Source organism: Chiloscyllium plagiosum, chromosome 9 (genome assembly GCF_004010195.1).
Source record: "Chiloscyllium plagiosum isolate BGI_BamShark_2017 chromosome 9, ASM401019v2, whole genome shotgun sequence".
Taxonomy (NCBI): domain Eukaryota; kingdom Metazoa; phylum Chordata; class Chondrichthyes; order Orectolobiformes; family Hemiscylliidae; genus Chiloscyllium; species Chiloscyllium plagiosum.
This window is the reverse complement of record NC_057718.1, coordinates 13,671,924-13,689,123: the sequence shown is the minus strand read 5'-3', so window position 1 is coordinate 13,689,123 and position 17,200 is coordinate 13,671,924. Positions and strand designations below refer to the sequence as shown.

At 38.4% G+C, this 17,200-nt stretch overlaps 1 protein-coding gene across 3 annotated transcripts in view; it reads left to right on the top strand.

Moving 5' to 3' along the window:
- ttc13 (tetratricopeptide repeat domain 13) overlaps positions 1–15,205 on the top strand; it is a 66,507-nt gene extending 51,302 nt beyond the window's left edge. For 2 of the 3 annotated variants that reach the window (XM_043695414.1, XM_043695411.1), the window contains 6 exons: positions 79–188; positions 1,860–1,995; positions 5,955–6,034; positions 7,290–7,368; positions 10,032–10,111; positions 13,714–15,205. In XM_043695414.1, coding sequence (XP_043551349.1) covers positions 79–188; positions 1,860–1,995; positions 5,955–6,034; positions 7,290–7,368; positions 10,032–10,111; positions 13,714–13,828 — 600 coding nt within the window. In that variant the 3' untranslated portion in view covers positions 13,829–15,205. The remainder of the gene's footprint in view (positions 1–78; positions 189–1,859; positions 1,996–5,954; positions 6,035–7,289; positions 7,369–10,031; positions 10,112–13,713) is intronic. The other variant, XM_043695412.1, reaches the window with a different exon arrangement.
- The last annotated feature ends 1,995 nt before the right edge of the window (positions 15,206–17,200 follow it).

Below are 17,200 nucleotides of genomic sequence, written 5' to 3'. Positions count from 1 at the left end.
AGATACAGATTTGTAAATTTTAGGGGCAATTTGTTAAAATTACCATGGGTAATTTTCATTATTTTCTTTGTTTGGAAGCAGTTCAACAGCAAAACCCGGGATGGGTTCACTGTAAACACAAAAGTACCCAGTTTAAAACATCAAGGGAAAGAGTATGATGGATTCACCATCACAATAACAGGTGACAGGTAGGTTGACCACTACACAGTTGGATAACTAAGGTTCAACTTTGGTTCAACTTGTAATTGTCATTGAATAGGAATAACCTGTCTATAAAGACATAAGGCAAGAAAATAAAGCTATCAAAAGGACAGTGATACAATAAGATGGAAGAGTCCATGTATTAGATGAATAATGTTTGATGGAATAAATGGCATTTTGTCATCTCTGAGCAATGTCTTCGTGATCAAAAGAGTGAGCCATTGAGACCTGGGTTAAATAAATGCAACTGGACTGGTGGAGAAATGGCCCATACTTTTCTGTCAGTAACATGTTTTTGGCCAGTCTTAACCCAGTTCTTAATGTGCAGTACTCTCCCAAGTTCTTCACAGATTGGCATGATTGCTCATAATATAAGGATGAGAAAGCTGGTGTAGAGAATGTAGGTGTCAGTCCTATGAAGAGGTTAGTTTGGAGGTTTTTTGGGGTTAGGTTGGAGATATATTGTTGTAGGGTACATCTTCACATTCTGTGATGAAAGTTGTGTAATTTATTTCTGTTAATATTTTCAGAATTTCGATTTCAAAATAGAGGCACATTTGTATTGGTATTTCTGTGAAGGGATTTTTTGTCAAAGAAACAAAGTCAGAGAGTCCTTTCTGGAACAGTGACTAAATACAGTATTTTGTCAGATATCAGGTGACTGCAGACCCCTGTGGTGATAATGCAAAGGTGTTTGTATGACTGGCTTCTGACAGTAGATTAAAATTTCAAGGTAATAGCTTTGTTTTCAAAGGATTGAGTAAGTTTTGTAATCCAGTTCAGAAGACACCAGTGCTGGGTTTAAAAGCTAGTTTAGTTTCTCTCCTAAGAGGAGTTCAGGGAACAAGTCATCTCAGCAGAAGGGTTCAGCCTGTGAAACCCAAATCAGGGAAACTGGCTTGAAATCTGGAGTTTATGACAACTGAGAAAATGTTGACTTTCAGAACTGTGAGAAGTTATTTTCGGTAGACTTGGAAAGTACTCATCAAATTCATGTCTGAAGTCTATAGCAAAGAAACAGTAAGGGGTCATTTAAGTAGGAACCCTGAAGAGTTGAGATTTGGGTCTAATTCTTGTAGACTGAAGTGTCATGAATGGTGTCAGGAAATAAATGAAATGTTGTTGTGTTGTGTGATTTAAGATCATTCTGTCTGCGTTGTATGTTTACATAACTTTTTGTTTAATAAATTTCTTCTGTGTAGTTAAAGAAAATCTGCAGTCTCGTGAAAATGTTTCTATGACTAATCACCACATTAACTAAACAAAAGATGTGTTAAGTCAAGTTTCAATCCTGGATCTGACTTGGTCAATAGCACCATTAGCTGGGATCATAGTAGTGCAAAGAACAATATGTCAAAGTGTGGCACTGGAAAAACACAGCAGGAGACTTGACGTTTTGAGCATAAGCCCTTGATCAGGAATATGTACTATTGCTGTCCTTGGAGCTTCATTTTTTTTTTCATAATTGACTTATTCCTTTGGGAAGAAGAAAAATATTGCATTGTTGTATTGCTGAGGTAATGCTTGCAAAGAAAAGACAAAGAAAGCACTTTTTGGAATTTTTTTGTGATTATTGTGATATTCTGTGAGATTGTGATTAAGTAAGATCCAGTTTTCCTTCCTTTCAGTGCTGTCTCTGTCATTTATTTTATCACCAGAGTTGGGAACATGCTATTTTCTGTGGAAACCCAAACAACAGAAGAGCGGACTCAGCAATATCATGATGAAATTGAAGCACTGTACAAGGACCTGAACAGCAAAGGCAAGGCTTTGATACTTTCCACTGAGCTTGGGGTAAGAACAAACAATGTTGTTTCTCTTGAAATCAGAATTTCAAGGTGTGAAATGTATTCTGAAGATTTTAAGAATATTTCTGGTCAACATTGTACTGGCGATGATGGTTTACTCTGTCAAAAGATGGACATAAATTCCCAAAGTCTTAATCTTTCATTGGTACATGATAAAACATCTCAAATTGCATTCCCTCAAAATAACCATCTTGAAAGTTAACATTTCAGATAAGCTATTTAAACCATTCACCATATCAAGCTATGTGTAGAGTTCCTACGTGCCCAATTTCTTGTGGTTTGTCACCAGTTTTTGGGCTATGTGGGTATGGGGTGTTAAGGTTTGAAGTTGTTGGGTTCTAGCTACACCTTGTAGCAAAGCAACAGTTTTAACTAGCCAAAACCAGTTAACTTGTATTAGATAGCTTCTGACTGGTCTTAGTTTCATACATTCTATGTGTAGGCTTGCAGAGTTGTCTAGAGTTGAGTGTGAGGAATTCCATTCTCGAAAGATAAGTCCATCACTTCAGCTCCCATGATTTTCTTTTAAAAGGAACCAGTTTCATTTGAAGCATTACTGGCTTGGTAACAAATGTGAAATGTTAAAGTGGACTTGACATCAAATGCATGTAAATCTAATTGTACATCCAAAGCAACAGCATTTAAATCTTACTGAATGTTTACCTTTTTCATTGGTTTTGCCATTTGCTGTTTTCATTATTTTCTAAGTGACGCTGTTTAATTTTATTTGAGGTTTATCTTTAGATCATTTTTTTAAAAATAATTTGTGGAATGTGTGTGTCATTGACAACTAGCATTTATTAGGAGAAAGTGAGGACTGCAGGTGCTGGAGATCAGAGCTGAAAAATGTGTTGCTAGAAAAGCGCAGCAGGTCAGGCAGCATCCAAGGAGCAGGAGAATCGACGTTTCGGGCATAAGCCCTTCTTCAGGAATTTCTGACCTGCTGCACTTTTCCAGCAACACATTTTTCAACTCGCATTTATTGCCCATCCTTAAGTTTCCCTTCAAAATGGTGGTGAACTACCTTCTTCATCTGTTGCAGTTCACATGTTGTAGGTAGACCCACAGTACCTGTTGGGAAGGAGTTTCAGGATTTTGCCCCAGCAATACTGAAGTTACAGTGATATATTTCCAAATCAGGATTATGAATGACTTGGAGGGGAATTTGCAGGGAGTGGTGTTCCCATGTGTCTGCTGCCATTCCATCTAGACAGAAATATTCATGGATTTGGAAGGTGCTGCCTAAGAAGTTTTGATAAATTTCTGTCATGTATCTTGTTATTGGTCCACACTGTTGTTACTGAGCATTGATGGTGGAGGGATGGATGCTTGTAGATGTGGTGCCACTCAAGCAGGTTGCTTTGTCCTGAATGGTGTTCAGCTGCTTGTGTTGTTGGAGCTGCAACATCCAGGCATGAATGGAGTGTTGCGTCCCACTGCTGACTTGTGCCATGTAGATAGTGGACACGTTTTGGGGAATCAATAGGTCATTCGCTGTCGGCTTCCTAGCCTCTGATCTGCTCTTGTAGTCACTATTTATATGGTAGCCCAGGGTTCAGTTTCTGGTCAATGGTTACCCTGAGGATGTTGATAGTGATAGACTCAGTGATGGTAATGCCATTGAAGATGGTCATTTCCTGGAATTGATGTTGTGTAAATGTTACTTGCCACTCACTCACCCAAGCTCGTTGTGCCGAGGAGAAAGTGAGGGCTGCAGATGCTGGAGATCAGAGTCAAACATTTTGGAAAGGCGAGGACTGATTAGGGATAGTCAACATGGCTTTATGCTTGGGAAATCATATCTCACAAACTTGATTGAGTTTTTTGAAGAAGTAACAAAAAGGATTGATGAGGGCAGAGCGGCAGATGTGACCTATATGGACTTAGGAAGGTGTTCAACAAGGTTCCCCATTGGAGACCAGTGAGCAAGGTTAGATCTCACGGAATACAGGGAGAACTAGCCATTTGGATAGAGAACTGGCTGAAAGACAGAGGGTGGTCATGGAGGGTTGTTTTTCAGACTGGAGGCCTGTGACCAGTGGAGTGCCACAAGGATCGGTGCTGGGTCCACTACATTTCATCATTTATATAAATGATTTGTATGCAAGCATAAGAGGTACAATTAGTAAGTTTGCAGATGACACCAAAATTGGAGGTGTAGTGGACAGCGAAGGTGGTTACCTCCAATTACAACGGGATCTTGATCAGATGGATCAATGGGCTGAGAAGTGGCAGATGGAGTTTAATTCAGATAAATGTGAGATACACATCTTAGCAGGGCTAAGCAAATCTTAGCAGGGCTTTTACACTTAATGGTAAGATTCTAGGGGAGTGTGATTTTAAAAAAAGAGACCTTGGAGTGCAGGTTCATAGCTCCTTGAAAGTGGAGTCGAAAGATAGGATAATGAAGACGACGTTTGCTATACTTTCCTTTATTGGTCAGAATATTGAGTACAGGAGTTGGGAGGTCATGTTGTGGCTGTACAGGATATTAGTTAGGCCACTGTTGGAATATTATGTGCAGGTCTGGTCTCTGATGTTGTGAAACTTGAAAGGGTTCAGAAAAGATTTACAAGGATGTTGCCAGGGTTGGAGGATTAGCGCTTTGGGGAGAGGTTGAATAGGCTAGGGCTGTTTTCCCTGGAGCATTGGAGGCTGAGGGGTGACCTTGTAGAAGTTTATAAAATCATGAGGGGCACGGATAGGATAAATAGACAAGTCTTTTCCCTGGGGTGGGAGAGTCCAAAACTAGAGGGTGTAGTTTTAGGGTGAGAGGGGAAAGATATAAAAGAGACCTACAAGCAACTTTTTCACGCAGAGGGTGGTACGTGTATGGAATGAGCTGCCAGAGGAAGTGGTGGAGGCTGGTACAATTGCAACATTTAAAGGGCACCTGAATGTGTATATGAATAGGAAGGGTTTGGTGGTATATGGGCCAGGTGGGACTAGATGGGGTTGGGATATCTGGTCGGCATGGACGAGTTGGACTGAAGGGTCTGCTTCTGTGTTGTACATCTCTATGACTCTATGTAAGGATGGTTTTTCCTTTCCAGTAAACATTAGTGAACCAGATGGGTTTTTCCCAAAATCTTAATTCCAGAATTTTATCAAATTGAAATTTCAGCATCATGCCCAGTGATGTTTGACTCTAGTCCCCAGAATATAGAGTCACAGAATATGGAAACAGACCCTTTGGTCCAACTAGTCCATGCAGAACACATTGCCAAATCAAACTGATCCTATCTGCCTGCTGCAGGCTGACATCCCTCCAAACCTTTCCAATTCTTAGTCCAATGATCATACCATTTTGCCATCACCTCAAGTGTTTGAATATTATTTTTTTTAAAAAATGGCAATATTGTTTTTAAATCATGCAACTTCAGTGGTGTGGGTGATTGGAAAACTAGTATACTGCAATGATATTATATATTAATAAACCAATAGATTAAACTCCTATATACCCTAAACAAGTAAAGGTGAGTGCTGGATAAACTCAACAGGTCTGGAAATTTCTTTGAAGAGAAAACAGAGTTAACATTTTGAGTCCCTGACCCTCCTTCAGAATTCTATGTACCATACTGTGGTGGGTGAGCTGAATAGAGGTAAAGGAAAGAGCATTTAGGTCACTTCAGAATTGCTTTCAAGTATATGTGAACAGCTTACTTAATACATATTAAAAATGTGTTTACAATGTGTGGGCAACACTGGTCCAGTATTTATTGCCGATTCCTGATTGCCCTTGCGAAGATGTGTTGAGCCACCTCTTGAACTGCTGCAGTCTGTGGGGGACAGATATATCTACAGTGCTGTTAAAGATAAATAATGAGACCCAGAGTCAAGTTGTTCACCTTCTGTGCCCATGAAGTATTCTGTGTCATCTCTGTCTTTAATCAACTAAAAACTCTGTTCAGAAATAATTTGGTTTTATTTTCTCTTTTGAACCAGGAAGCAGATGCTGTGTGCAACCTTATCCTTTCCTTGGTGTATTACTTTTACAATCTAATGCCTTTGTCAAGAGGATCCAGGTTAGTAGAGTATATTTTTTGTCTTTTAAATGTCTAAAGGAGAAAGTAACTCAATAAATACGTACCTTGAAAATGAGAAGTTTAGGCATACATCAGGTTTGATCTTTCATCCCTGACTCACAATGTGACCAGTTCAGATTTTGAACCTGAACACAAATTTAGACTGATACTGCCAGTGTAGTGCTGAGGGAGTGAGAGCACTGGTTGACTACCATCTTTTGAATGTGATATTAAATTGAAGTTCCATCTGCCTCTTGTGATTGAAAGATTAAATGAAGCAAAATAGAAATTATTCTGGCTCTCGATTAATAACACAAAAAGCAACACCTTTCAAATTCCTATTCCTACACAGAGAGATCAGGGCAGCAAATCCATGGGAGTACCACCACCTGCATGGTCACTAATCAAGACTTAAAACTATTCTGTCATTGTTGCTGATCAAAAGCCTGGAATTCCTGCTTAAAAGCAATGTGGGTGTATCTACACCACATGGACTGCTGCAGTTCAAGAAGGCAGCTTCGAGGGGAATTGGGGAGGGACATTAAATGGCAGCCTAAGTTGTGGTGCCCAATTCCTGTGGAATAATAAAAAAAAGATTATTTGGCCATTTCACATGCTGTTTCTGGAATGTATTAGTGTGTAAATTGGCTGCCCATGTTTCTTACAAAATACTGAATTCACAGTATATTGGTTTGAGACATCCCATATACTTAAAACATTTTGAGGGAAAAGACTTGTGTTTACAAAGTAGTTTGTTAGATGTTATCCCTTCCAGACAAGTTGTAAAAAGAGCATTTGAAGTGGCTGTTTGTTTAATTCCCGAACCATTTGAACATCATTCTGTGGTGTTTTGTCAGCCACCTGTACCTTATCAGAAATAATGCTGGTTTCTTCATCAGTGTGAAGATTAGAAACTTGCTCCTATTTGGAAAAATGAGTGTCCCACTGACTTCCTGTTGAGCTGTATTTGTTAAAAGGGCAGGGAGATGGGCTGGAGAAGGAACAATGTATTTTCTTAGAAGGTCTTTTCCAATTGATCTGTACAAGTTATACTACAAAGTTGCAGACCAAGCCCCTTGATTTTTCTTTTGGAAAATGGGCACTTGTTGTGGACTGGATGAGATGCCAGTTGTAATGTTTGGAGCTGCCTTTCAAGGACTTGTTACTGCAGATTTGTAAAATTGCTATCTGAGATCAGCTAACATGTATGTAGAAATGCTTTTGTGTTTTAATGCTGATGTGCTTTACCTTCTAGTGTGGTGGCATATTCAGTGATCATGGGAGCATTAATGGCTAGTGGGAAAGAGATCACGGGGAGAATCCCCAAAGGAAAGGTAAGTTTGAGAGCATTGTGATGTGTCTCTTCTGAACATTACCTTTTCCAGCTGTGAGGGTAGAAAGGGTATGGATGAATCAAAATATATATTATGCACACTTTGAAATAAGTTATCTTCAGGATGTCATTAAAAATATATCTATCAGTAAGAAAGATCTTTAGTTAATGAAATGCTTCACTTTAATGTCAGAATCTGAAAATTGATTTGTGGCTGAAGTGGTAATGACTATCTGTGGCTGCTTTAATATCATTAATTTTCATCAATACACAATGGTGATCAGTGATCTGACAAAGCATCTTTCAGTGAATAGTCAGCACGTCAATTTGTGCTTTTTCTTGCGTACTATTTCTCCTTTCAAATCTCTCTCTTCTTCCATCAAAAGGTGCTCTGATACAATGAGAATATTCACTCCTGACCTAGCCAATGATCAATATAACTTGCAGTTGAATGCCAGCTTCTTTGGTTGTTAAATGGGGGTTAATAAGCAGGTTTTAAGGTGGTCAGGAAACATTGGATGGGATAATCTGTGTAGAGGAAAGAAGTCAGGACAAATTGATCTAAAGCCCAAAAAATGGCAAAGGACGTAAGTTGTGGCATACTTGACAATCTCATTGGGCAGCAAATCTTCAACAAAACATTTTTAGCTGGAGGATCTGAAAATTATCCCAATCATTACTGAGGCAGTAAGGACAGTCTGAGAGATACTTTATTATATAAAAGAGGAGAAAACTGGTTTTACTCCAAGGAATTGGATTTTTTAATCCAGCTTTGAATGGAGAAAGCAGAACTGTGAAAAGGAAGCACATATTCAGAGGAGTCCGATTGAGAAATGTCAGTCCATGTTAAGTAAACAGAATGTGTAATTCTGCCTAACTGTCTTCACCTCAGTGCTGCATTTCTGAATTGTAAAATGGACCATTACACCATTCTTGACTTTGGAGTTGTAAGAATTTAACCAATGTAGTCTGTCATGTGCTAAATATATTTTTGTTTAAGGTATTTGACTTGTGACAGAAAGGGAGAAAAATGGATGCATGCCGAAACAGTGCTCCTTTAAGTTTGTCTTTAGATGTAGGAATGAAAGTAGAGCATTCAGCCTATTGTATCAGCTTTGCCATTCACTGAAGTCACAGCTGATCTCATAATCCTCAATTGCACCTTTCTGCCTTTTCCTTGAAACTCTCGATTCCCTTACTGATCAAAAATCTGTCTATCTCAACCTTAATGGCCGAGCCTCAACAGTTCTCTGTGGTAAAGAATTCTACAGATTCACTACCCTCAGGAAATTCCTCGTCCATCTCTGTCTTAAATGTGCACCCTCTGATCCTCGACTGTTTAGTATCACATATTACAAAAACTTTAAAAATGTGGGTTTCTTTAAAATGTTCATGGCAGTAGATAATAAAGTAAACCATATGCAATTTGGTGGTTATCTCTGATTTTTCTTAGGCCATCTGTTCTTCACTGCAAGTTTTCAGGTTGAATGTTATACCTTCCATCTGGTTAATTGAAAAGCTTCATTGGGCTTTGAACAAATAGAAAAGTTACTCGCATATTGCTCAAATATTTACCGTGGAATGCTCGGTTGTATTCAATTAGAGCCCCAGCTGAGATTAGTTTGCTGAACACAGACTGAAGATTGATCTTGAGATAGAACACAAGGCTTTGCAGATTATCTATTTACTCACTGGGAGAACTTCACTTCGCTTTTTATAAATCTTTTATGCTTTCGTGAAGAGCCATGGGAGGTTTTTCTTCATTCAAGGTGCACTATCCTCCACATTGTTGTTCATTCATTGCTGGGGAGTTATGGATATTTCTTATGGCCAAATGACACTTTTTTTTCTGATTTGAATTCAGTCTATTTTAAATGTCAATTTTATTATATAGTAGGCAGCTGGAGGGATATGCTGAACAAATATAATTCATTTTTTTAGTAAATGAGTGCTCACTGGAATCAACTTTCTGAAAAGTCAAACCACTGAAAATGACTGATAATTCAGTATTGTTGTTTTGCAAGTGAACCATGTAAAACACAGGACATTATGAACTGAATTTACAAAACTATTAATTCAGATCCCTGCTACCTCCGTTAAATAGCTTGTGATTAGTTTTACTTCATAGTGTGATCAGTGTTCTGTTCGCAATAACCTAATTGGAAAACAAAATCAATTAATTAAAGACAAGTTTTGAAGTAGGTTCATGAAATATTTTGAGTTCATGCACTGATTAAGTGGATAACGTGATACTTTGAGTACCAATTATTAACTTACATTCCATGTCATTTATACATTTATCTCCAACTGCCAGTATGGATAAATTTAAGCAATCAGTTGGAGGATTCCTCCTCCAGTGAAAAATTCATGCTAAACAGCCCTTTCCCAAACTTCACAAAATTCAGATAGTGAGAAATTCAGAAGTAAGTGGGGATATCTGGTCGACATGGACGGGTTGGACCAAAGGATCTGTTCCCATGCTGTACATCTCTATGACTCTAAAAATCAATACCAGAACTTCATGATTGCAATGCTTAGCTTCAAGGGCTGGAAACAGCCCTTAGCCTCCGTTTGGATACCTTTGTATTAATCTCATCTTTGTAGTATATTCTTTGTTCGATAATCAAAATACTTATCTTAAAAGTTATGTTTTGTAATTTTCAGTTAGTAGATTTTGAAGCTATGACAACACCAAGTCCAGAGGCTTTCAGTAAAATAGGAAAAAACTGGATGAATTTGAAAAGGTAAGACATTTAGGAACAAACTGGCAATGCTTTGTGTCTTGACTTTAATTGCTGTAGAATTCGGTGAAAATTTATCTGGTCTTGGTACCTTAAGTCAGCTGCACTGAGTAAGAAGCTAGAAATCACATAAATGAAGTGATTTTAAGGGTCAATCTCTCTAAAAATATTTTGTTTTCATTTAGCAATAAAGTAACTATTCAAAATAAGTTAACTTTCTTCCAGACTTCGGGATATACAAGCTCTCTAAGAGCAACTGTAATTAGTTAATCTGGTTTCTCTGTTCAGCACAGCTGACTCATTGATTTGCAAGCAGTGTACATATAAAAGCTAGGTGTTTTTGTGGTTCAGTGGTAGTGGCCAACGTCCTGTGCCAGTAGGCCTGTTTCAGAGGTGTGTCATAACATCTTTGAAAAGGTTGATTAAAAATATCTACATATAAAGGCTTCATTGGGCTGTTTGGATGCACAGATTATGAAGCCAGTAGTTAGGTGAGGATGTTAACTACAAACTAATTGAAAAAAATTAATTCACTTACCATAAAGAAGGCAGGGTGGTGGAGCTGCAGCATTTCTGAGTTCTTGGATGCCATAACTGTTCATAGTAACCATATGTAGCAATTGTCTACAGTTTGAAGAGCTTTTGCTCAGTTTTTGACCTGGAGGTGAAGCTACAAACAATCTGATGCATCAGGCAGGTAGAATGTTATGTAGACTTTGTTCTAGAAGTCAGTCACACACCTTAAGTTAATAGCATCTCAAAGTTTGTGCGAAGATTTGTAGCTCGGATGCTCGTTGTTGTGGTTCTGTTCGCCGAGCTGGAAGTTTTTGTTGCAAACGTTTCATCCCCTGGCTAGGCGACATCATCAGTGCTTGGGAGCCTCCTGCGAAGCGCTTCTTTGATGTTTCCTCCGGTGTTTATAGTGGTCTGTCCCTGCCGCTTCCGGTTGTCAGTTTTAGCTGTCCGCTGTAGTGGTTGGTATATTGGGTCCAGGTCGATGTGTTTGTTGATGGAGTTTGTGGATGAATGCCATGCCTCTAGGAATTCCCTGGCTGTTCTCTGTCTGGCTTGCCCGATGATAGTAGTGTTGTCCCAGTCGAATTCATGTTGCTTGTTGTCTGCGTGTGTGAGACAACGCAGACAACAAGCAACATGAATTCGACTGGGACAACACTACTATCATAGGGCAAGCCAGACAGAGAACAGCCAGAGAATTCCTAGAGGCATGGCATTCATCCACAAACTCCATCAACAAACACATCGACCTGGACCCAATATACCAACCACTACAGCGGACAGCTGAAACTGACAACCGGAAGCGGCAGGGACAGACCACTATAAACACCGGAGGAAACATCAAAGAAGCGCTTCGCAGGAGGCTCCCAAGCACTGATGATGTCGCCTAGCCAGGGGACGAAACGTTTGCAACAAAAACTTAATAGCATCTGATTCAGTCAATGTTCAATTACAGGCAAATTTGGTCATTAGTCGGGGAGGTGAGAGGATGAGAATGGGAGAGCCTCAGCCCCCTTGCAATAGATTTCAAGTCCCTACAGCTTGTCTGGAGGAGAGCATGGGCCATAGTGTTACTGATCGTGGCATCTTGATATAGTAAGATAATCAATTGTGAGGAGTTAGAGGAAATGTAATGGTGTCAGGGATCAATGTAGCAAGAGTGACGGACATCATTCTGTGCAGCCACAAGCTGGATCCAGAAGGCTGTTTTGCCTGCGCAGTGCCAGAGTTCAGGATAACTGCTCAGAACTGGAGAGGAACTGACAGTGGGAGGAAAAGGATCCAATTGTTGTTTATGTAGGTACCACTGATATGGATAAGATTAGGAAATGTGTGTGAACAGGCAGTGAGGAGCTTAGAAAAAAATTAAAAAGCAGAGCTTTAAAGGTAATAATTTATGGAATATATTTTCAGCCATGTGCAAATTTGAATAGACTAAAGATTAAAGAAATGAATACATGGCTCAAAGATTGCTATGGAAGAAGAGTTTTGATCTATGGGGCATTGGCACCCGTACTGGAGAAAGTAGGGGCTTTACTGTTGGGGTAGATTTCACTTGAACTGAGCTGGGATTGGTGTTCTAGTGAGTTATATAATTACATAAGTAGAGAGAGTTTTAAGCTAAAGCGGATGAAAGGTATATTGCAGGCCGTGATTGAATAAATGGTAGGGAATTAGCAAGGCTGTAGATCAATTTAGCAATAGGAGTGTGGCATAGTTTAGCAAGAGTATGTTAAGAGACAGTGATTAAACATAAAGACTGCATTAAGAACTCTGCACATGCTGTAGACATTCAGACAATAAATCAGATGAATTTCCACCTCAAATAGAAGTTTATATGTCTGACATGACAGCCATTGGAAATATGTGGCTTCAAGAAAGCCAAAGCTGAGAGTATTAGTATTTTTCTGAGAGGTGGCCTTGATTCTAAAATTGTAGGTGTGTATTGGGTGGAACTAAGAAATGTGTAAATGTCTCTGGGAGTTCTTCATAGGTCACCAAACAGTAGTGATAATATAAACCAAGAAAATTAATATTGAAATGGAGTCTTTAGGAAAGAATTACCACAAAATGTCAGCATTTATATTGAACTACTTCACTTGCAAGCTTAATCAGAAACTACTCTTGCAAATTTAAACAAAAGAAACTATGCTGCTATGAGCGTAAATTGGTGAGGATAGATTGGGAAACTGTGAAAAGCTACAATAAAGACAAAACAGAGCAAATGTTGGAAATGCTGAGTGAGTGGATCAATGTGAATAGCTTGAGTGTGTTGGAAATTGGGCTTGTGGAACTGTGTATTTGGAGAAGGCTTGAGGATAGATGGGTGAGAAAGTGGAAGGAAGTGTCTGTTCAGGACCAAGCCTGACGGATTGTGTTTGAGGAAGTTTGGCCTGGCAGGCTAGTGGAAGAGACAACCGATTAGTTAGTCTCTCTATTACCCTAGTGTATTTATTCAAAGTTTGTGAAAAGATTTGTAGCTCGGGTGCTCGTTGTTGTGGTTCTGTTCGCCGAGCTGGGAATTTGTGTTGTAGACGTTTCGTCCCCTGTCTAGGTGACATTCTCAGTGCTTGGGAGCCTCCTGTGAAGCGCTTCACAGGAGGCTCCCAAGCACTGAGAATGTCACCTAGACAGGGGACGAAAAGTCTGCAACACAAATTCCCAGCTCGGTGAACAGAACCACAACAGTGTATTTATGTAAGAGATGGTCTGCCTGGTTAGCATGCAAAACAATACTTTTCACTGTATTTTAGAGCATATGACAATAAATCAAATCGGAGTGCCAAATAAATCCATGAGCTCCTCACACCCTTGTTGATGGAGTGAGGAGAGTATAGATGGGAGAAGCTGGGGCTATCTTTGCATTCAGGATGATCCTAGAATAATCAGTTTTAGCAAATGATGGCAAAACTCAGTGATGCTTTAGTCATAACTGATAATGGATGGCCAAACCAGTTGGCATATCCCTTCAAGTCTTTAAGTTTGTGATTGACTGGTACGGTTTCTTCTTTTTTTAAAAAAAGAACACCTTAAATTATTCAAGTTAATGAACTGACTTATGGTTATATTTATTTATCTCATCCCTTTAGCCTACCAGCATCATACTCCAGTCTTCCAGCTGTATTGGAGATTTTTCCAACAAAAAGAACAATGATTGAAGTACTTAATACAGACTCATCTTCTCATTGCCCCAAACATTCATAGGAGCACCTGTAGACTGAAGAAAGTAGTGATTTTCTTTACTTCATATTAAGTTATTTTTATAAAGAAATTTAAAGGAATGAGTTCCTTTTGGTTTTTGGTACTTTTTGATAATGCTTAATTTAATATTTGGAAGAAAATAACTTTTGCCTCTTCATTGAATTTCTACATGACATGAATGGGTATTGCTTATTTCTTAACAGAATATTGAGGTACTGTATTTAAAGAACGGGTTGATAATTTGTAAACAGACTACTACCTGACTCTACAATATACAATTAATTTTATCCGTGAGCAAAGTGCTGATAGCAATCTTCTTTTAGATCAGGTTAATCAATTCCTGCATTAGTGCTGCAGGACTTCAAATGTTGGGTTTTCCATTCTTCAGATTTGCTTTTCCATATATAATGTTTCCAGTAACACCTACAATTTCAGAAGCTGCTGCATTTCGGTCAGAGCTTTTCTTCTAGTTTGGTTTGCTGTTTTTATTTGTTGGTTTTCTGCAGCAGGTCATCATGAATGATAGGAACATTATGCAGTTGTTAGATCTGGGAGTTGGATTACTTTAAATTTAATCACTCCAGTAGTTCTCAAACATAAGCAGTTTGACAAATAGTATTTCAGCTATAGCTGTTGTGTCCCTCTCAAAATATCAAAGATTCTTTATACTGCTTTGTAGCATGCTAATGTGAAAGAGATTTAGTCAGCTCCTTAAATCTGAAAACAAATCCTTTTGGGTCACAAAAGCTGAATCCAAATCCCTGTTTGTGAGACATACAGGAAGTGATGTGTCACACATGTACCTAGCTCTGGTGCTATAATTTCTTTTGCCTCTTTTAGACTTTGATATTTGAAAAGTTACGCAGATGAGTGGGTTTTAATACATTCCACTTGCAGAATTAAGCTTTCACTATTTTGTGAACACAGGAACTGGAAACGTTCACTTTGGTAAGTGCAATATCATCAGTCACATGGAAAGTTTACAGCTAAATAATTATCAAATTCTAAATTTCTACCATTATGAACTTGTCAAACTAAAAGATTGCCTCTACAGTTTTTCAAATTATTTGTTTAAAGGAAAACTACTTTATCCCTCAGAATAAAGTGAACTTGTTTAATGTGGGCCAACCATCTTCTAGAAACCTAACCTTGCATTGACTCGATTTTTGCTTTTGTTCTTTTCAGTGATTGTTTTAAATTTGCACTATATTTTCTTAATGTTTTGCAGAAACTTCTAATTCAAATATTTTTCTTCTACATTATGGTAGAACTTTTGGTGGCATTTTGTATGTGTTTGTTTACTTTAAAATTAAAGTTCATATTATCATGTTTTGTAAACAAAATCCATTTTGTCTAATTAAAGATGCTGATCAATCTTGAGTTAACTATTACATTTTCTGAAACAAAGCTAGTAAGTTGCACATTTATCAAATACAGTTAACTGTTAAGGTAAATACTGCTTACACCAAGAGGGAAGAAACAAGAACTTGCTCAGTAAGATATAACATTGACTGCAATTGGCCTGTTAACAGCTTGCAAAAAAATGTTTGTTTACTTAGCTTGTATTTTATAAATGTTGCAAGTTTTTTTAACATCTTTAATGGAGATCTCCCTGTCTGACGAGGTACTCCTACTGCTCAGTAGCGAGGAGCATGATTCTACGACCCTAGCATGCTTATGAAGTCTTAATACACACATTTTAAAGTAATTTATTATTTGTTTTTCCTGTCTTGCCTGTCAGCCTCAGCAAATCAGCATGATTACTGACCCCATATAGAGAAGACAAATCATCTGAGTTATTTAGCAACTCATTCTAAATCCCCATTCTCCACTATTGCATACGACAGTTTTTGCCTTCACTGTTTTGCAGGGATTTAATGTTCAAATTCTTGGTTACCTAGTATTATGTCAAGATAAATATTTCCCTGTACAATCTAGAGTGGATGCTGAAAAGATTTAGAATCTCAGTTGCAGTCTATCAGGAAAAGAACAAACTGATCTTTTCCTCTTGAAAAGGCTGAGGCGTGACTTGGCAGAAACTGTACTCTACCAAAATCTTCAATTTTAGACCATATTTCTACTTCTGGGTGAAAACACACTTTAGGATGGTCAAAGAATTCATTCTTTACAGAAATGAATAATAATGTTTGTCTGGCTGAGCCTGAAAACTACATGAAGGAAATCAAAGTTTATATTGATACTTAAGATGAGTAAGAAATGGACAGCATGGGCTGCACTGTTGTGTTCTGCATGAAACTTAATGGGAAGTGTTGGTGTATTGGTAGTGTCACTGGAGTAGCAATCCAGAGGCAAATCCTACTGTGAAAGCAACCATTAAATCATCATCATTACTTATGTCCTTCAGGGAAGGAAATTTATCTTTGGTATGGTCTACAATGACTTTGGGTTGAGAGGGTGGTGCTAGAAAAGCACACCAGATTTTCATTCCTGATGAAAGGCTTTTGCCCAAACTATCAACGGTCCTGCTCCTTGAATGCTGCACTTTCAGCACCACACTCTCTACTCTAATTTACAGCATAGATAGGTCCAGAGTCATGTAGGTGAAAGTGAGGACTACAATATGATAAAATGGCTTGCGAGGCAAAAGTTAGTGTCAGAGCAGTTAAGGACAAGTTATGTATCCTGCCCTAGCTAGTGATTCCTTATTCTTTCTGGGGGATGTGGTAAAATACTCTACAGTCTCCACCCAGGCACATTCAGGAATAGGACAGAATCCTTATGATAGAGGAATGCAGGCTGAGTATAGACTCAAAAGTTCTTCACAATCTTTTCTTACCTGGTTTTCAGTTAGAGAGAAGGTGGTATTGGCTCTAATGGTTTGGTGTCATGCATATTAGTGTACTATATTGAATTTCTGACTTCAAGATAAAGTAGAGCCCTAAGTATTCCTTATAGTTTAATCAATAATCCACTGGGTAAGTTTAAGAATAAAATGGAACTTTGAGAGCAAATTCTTTAGGCTTCAAGTCTGCAGAGATACTACCAAGCTGAAACTGCCAAAGGGAAAGTAGTTCAAGAGTTCCATCACAATAAGATGCAGAGTTTGCATGTGCCATTTGGCATTTTTAAAAAATCTGACTTTTTAAAAAAACAGTAACCACCAGTACAAGCACCTATCTCACTGAGCATTTCCAAGGAAAGCCCACCTGGGCAAACTGAGTCATTAGGCCAACTGCATTTTATTGTACTTTAAGGTTTGTTGACTTAAGTATAGAATAATTAAGGATCTAATTCAACTAAGTTGTGTTTAGATTGAATAACTAGACAGACTCATTGATTGAAATGGAAAGGCCTTGAGGCCTGCATATCAATCTGATTCATTTTACTTCAGTCTAAAAATGTATGACATTTGTA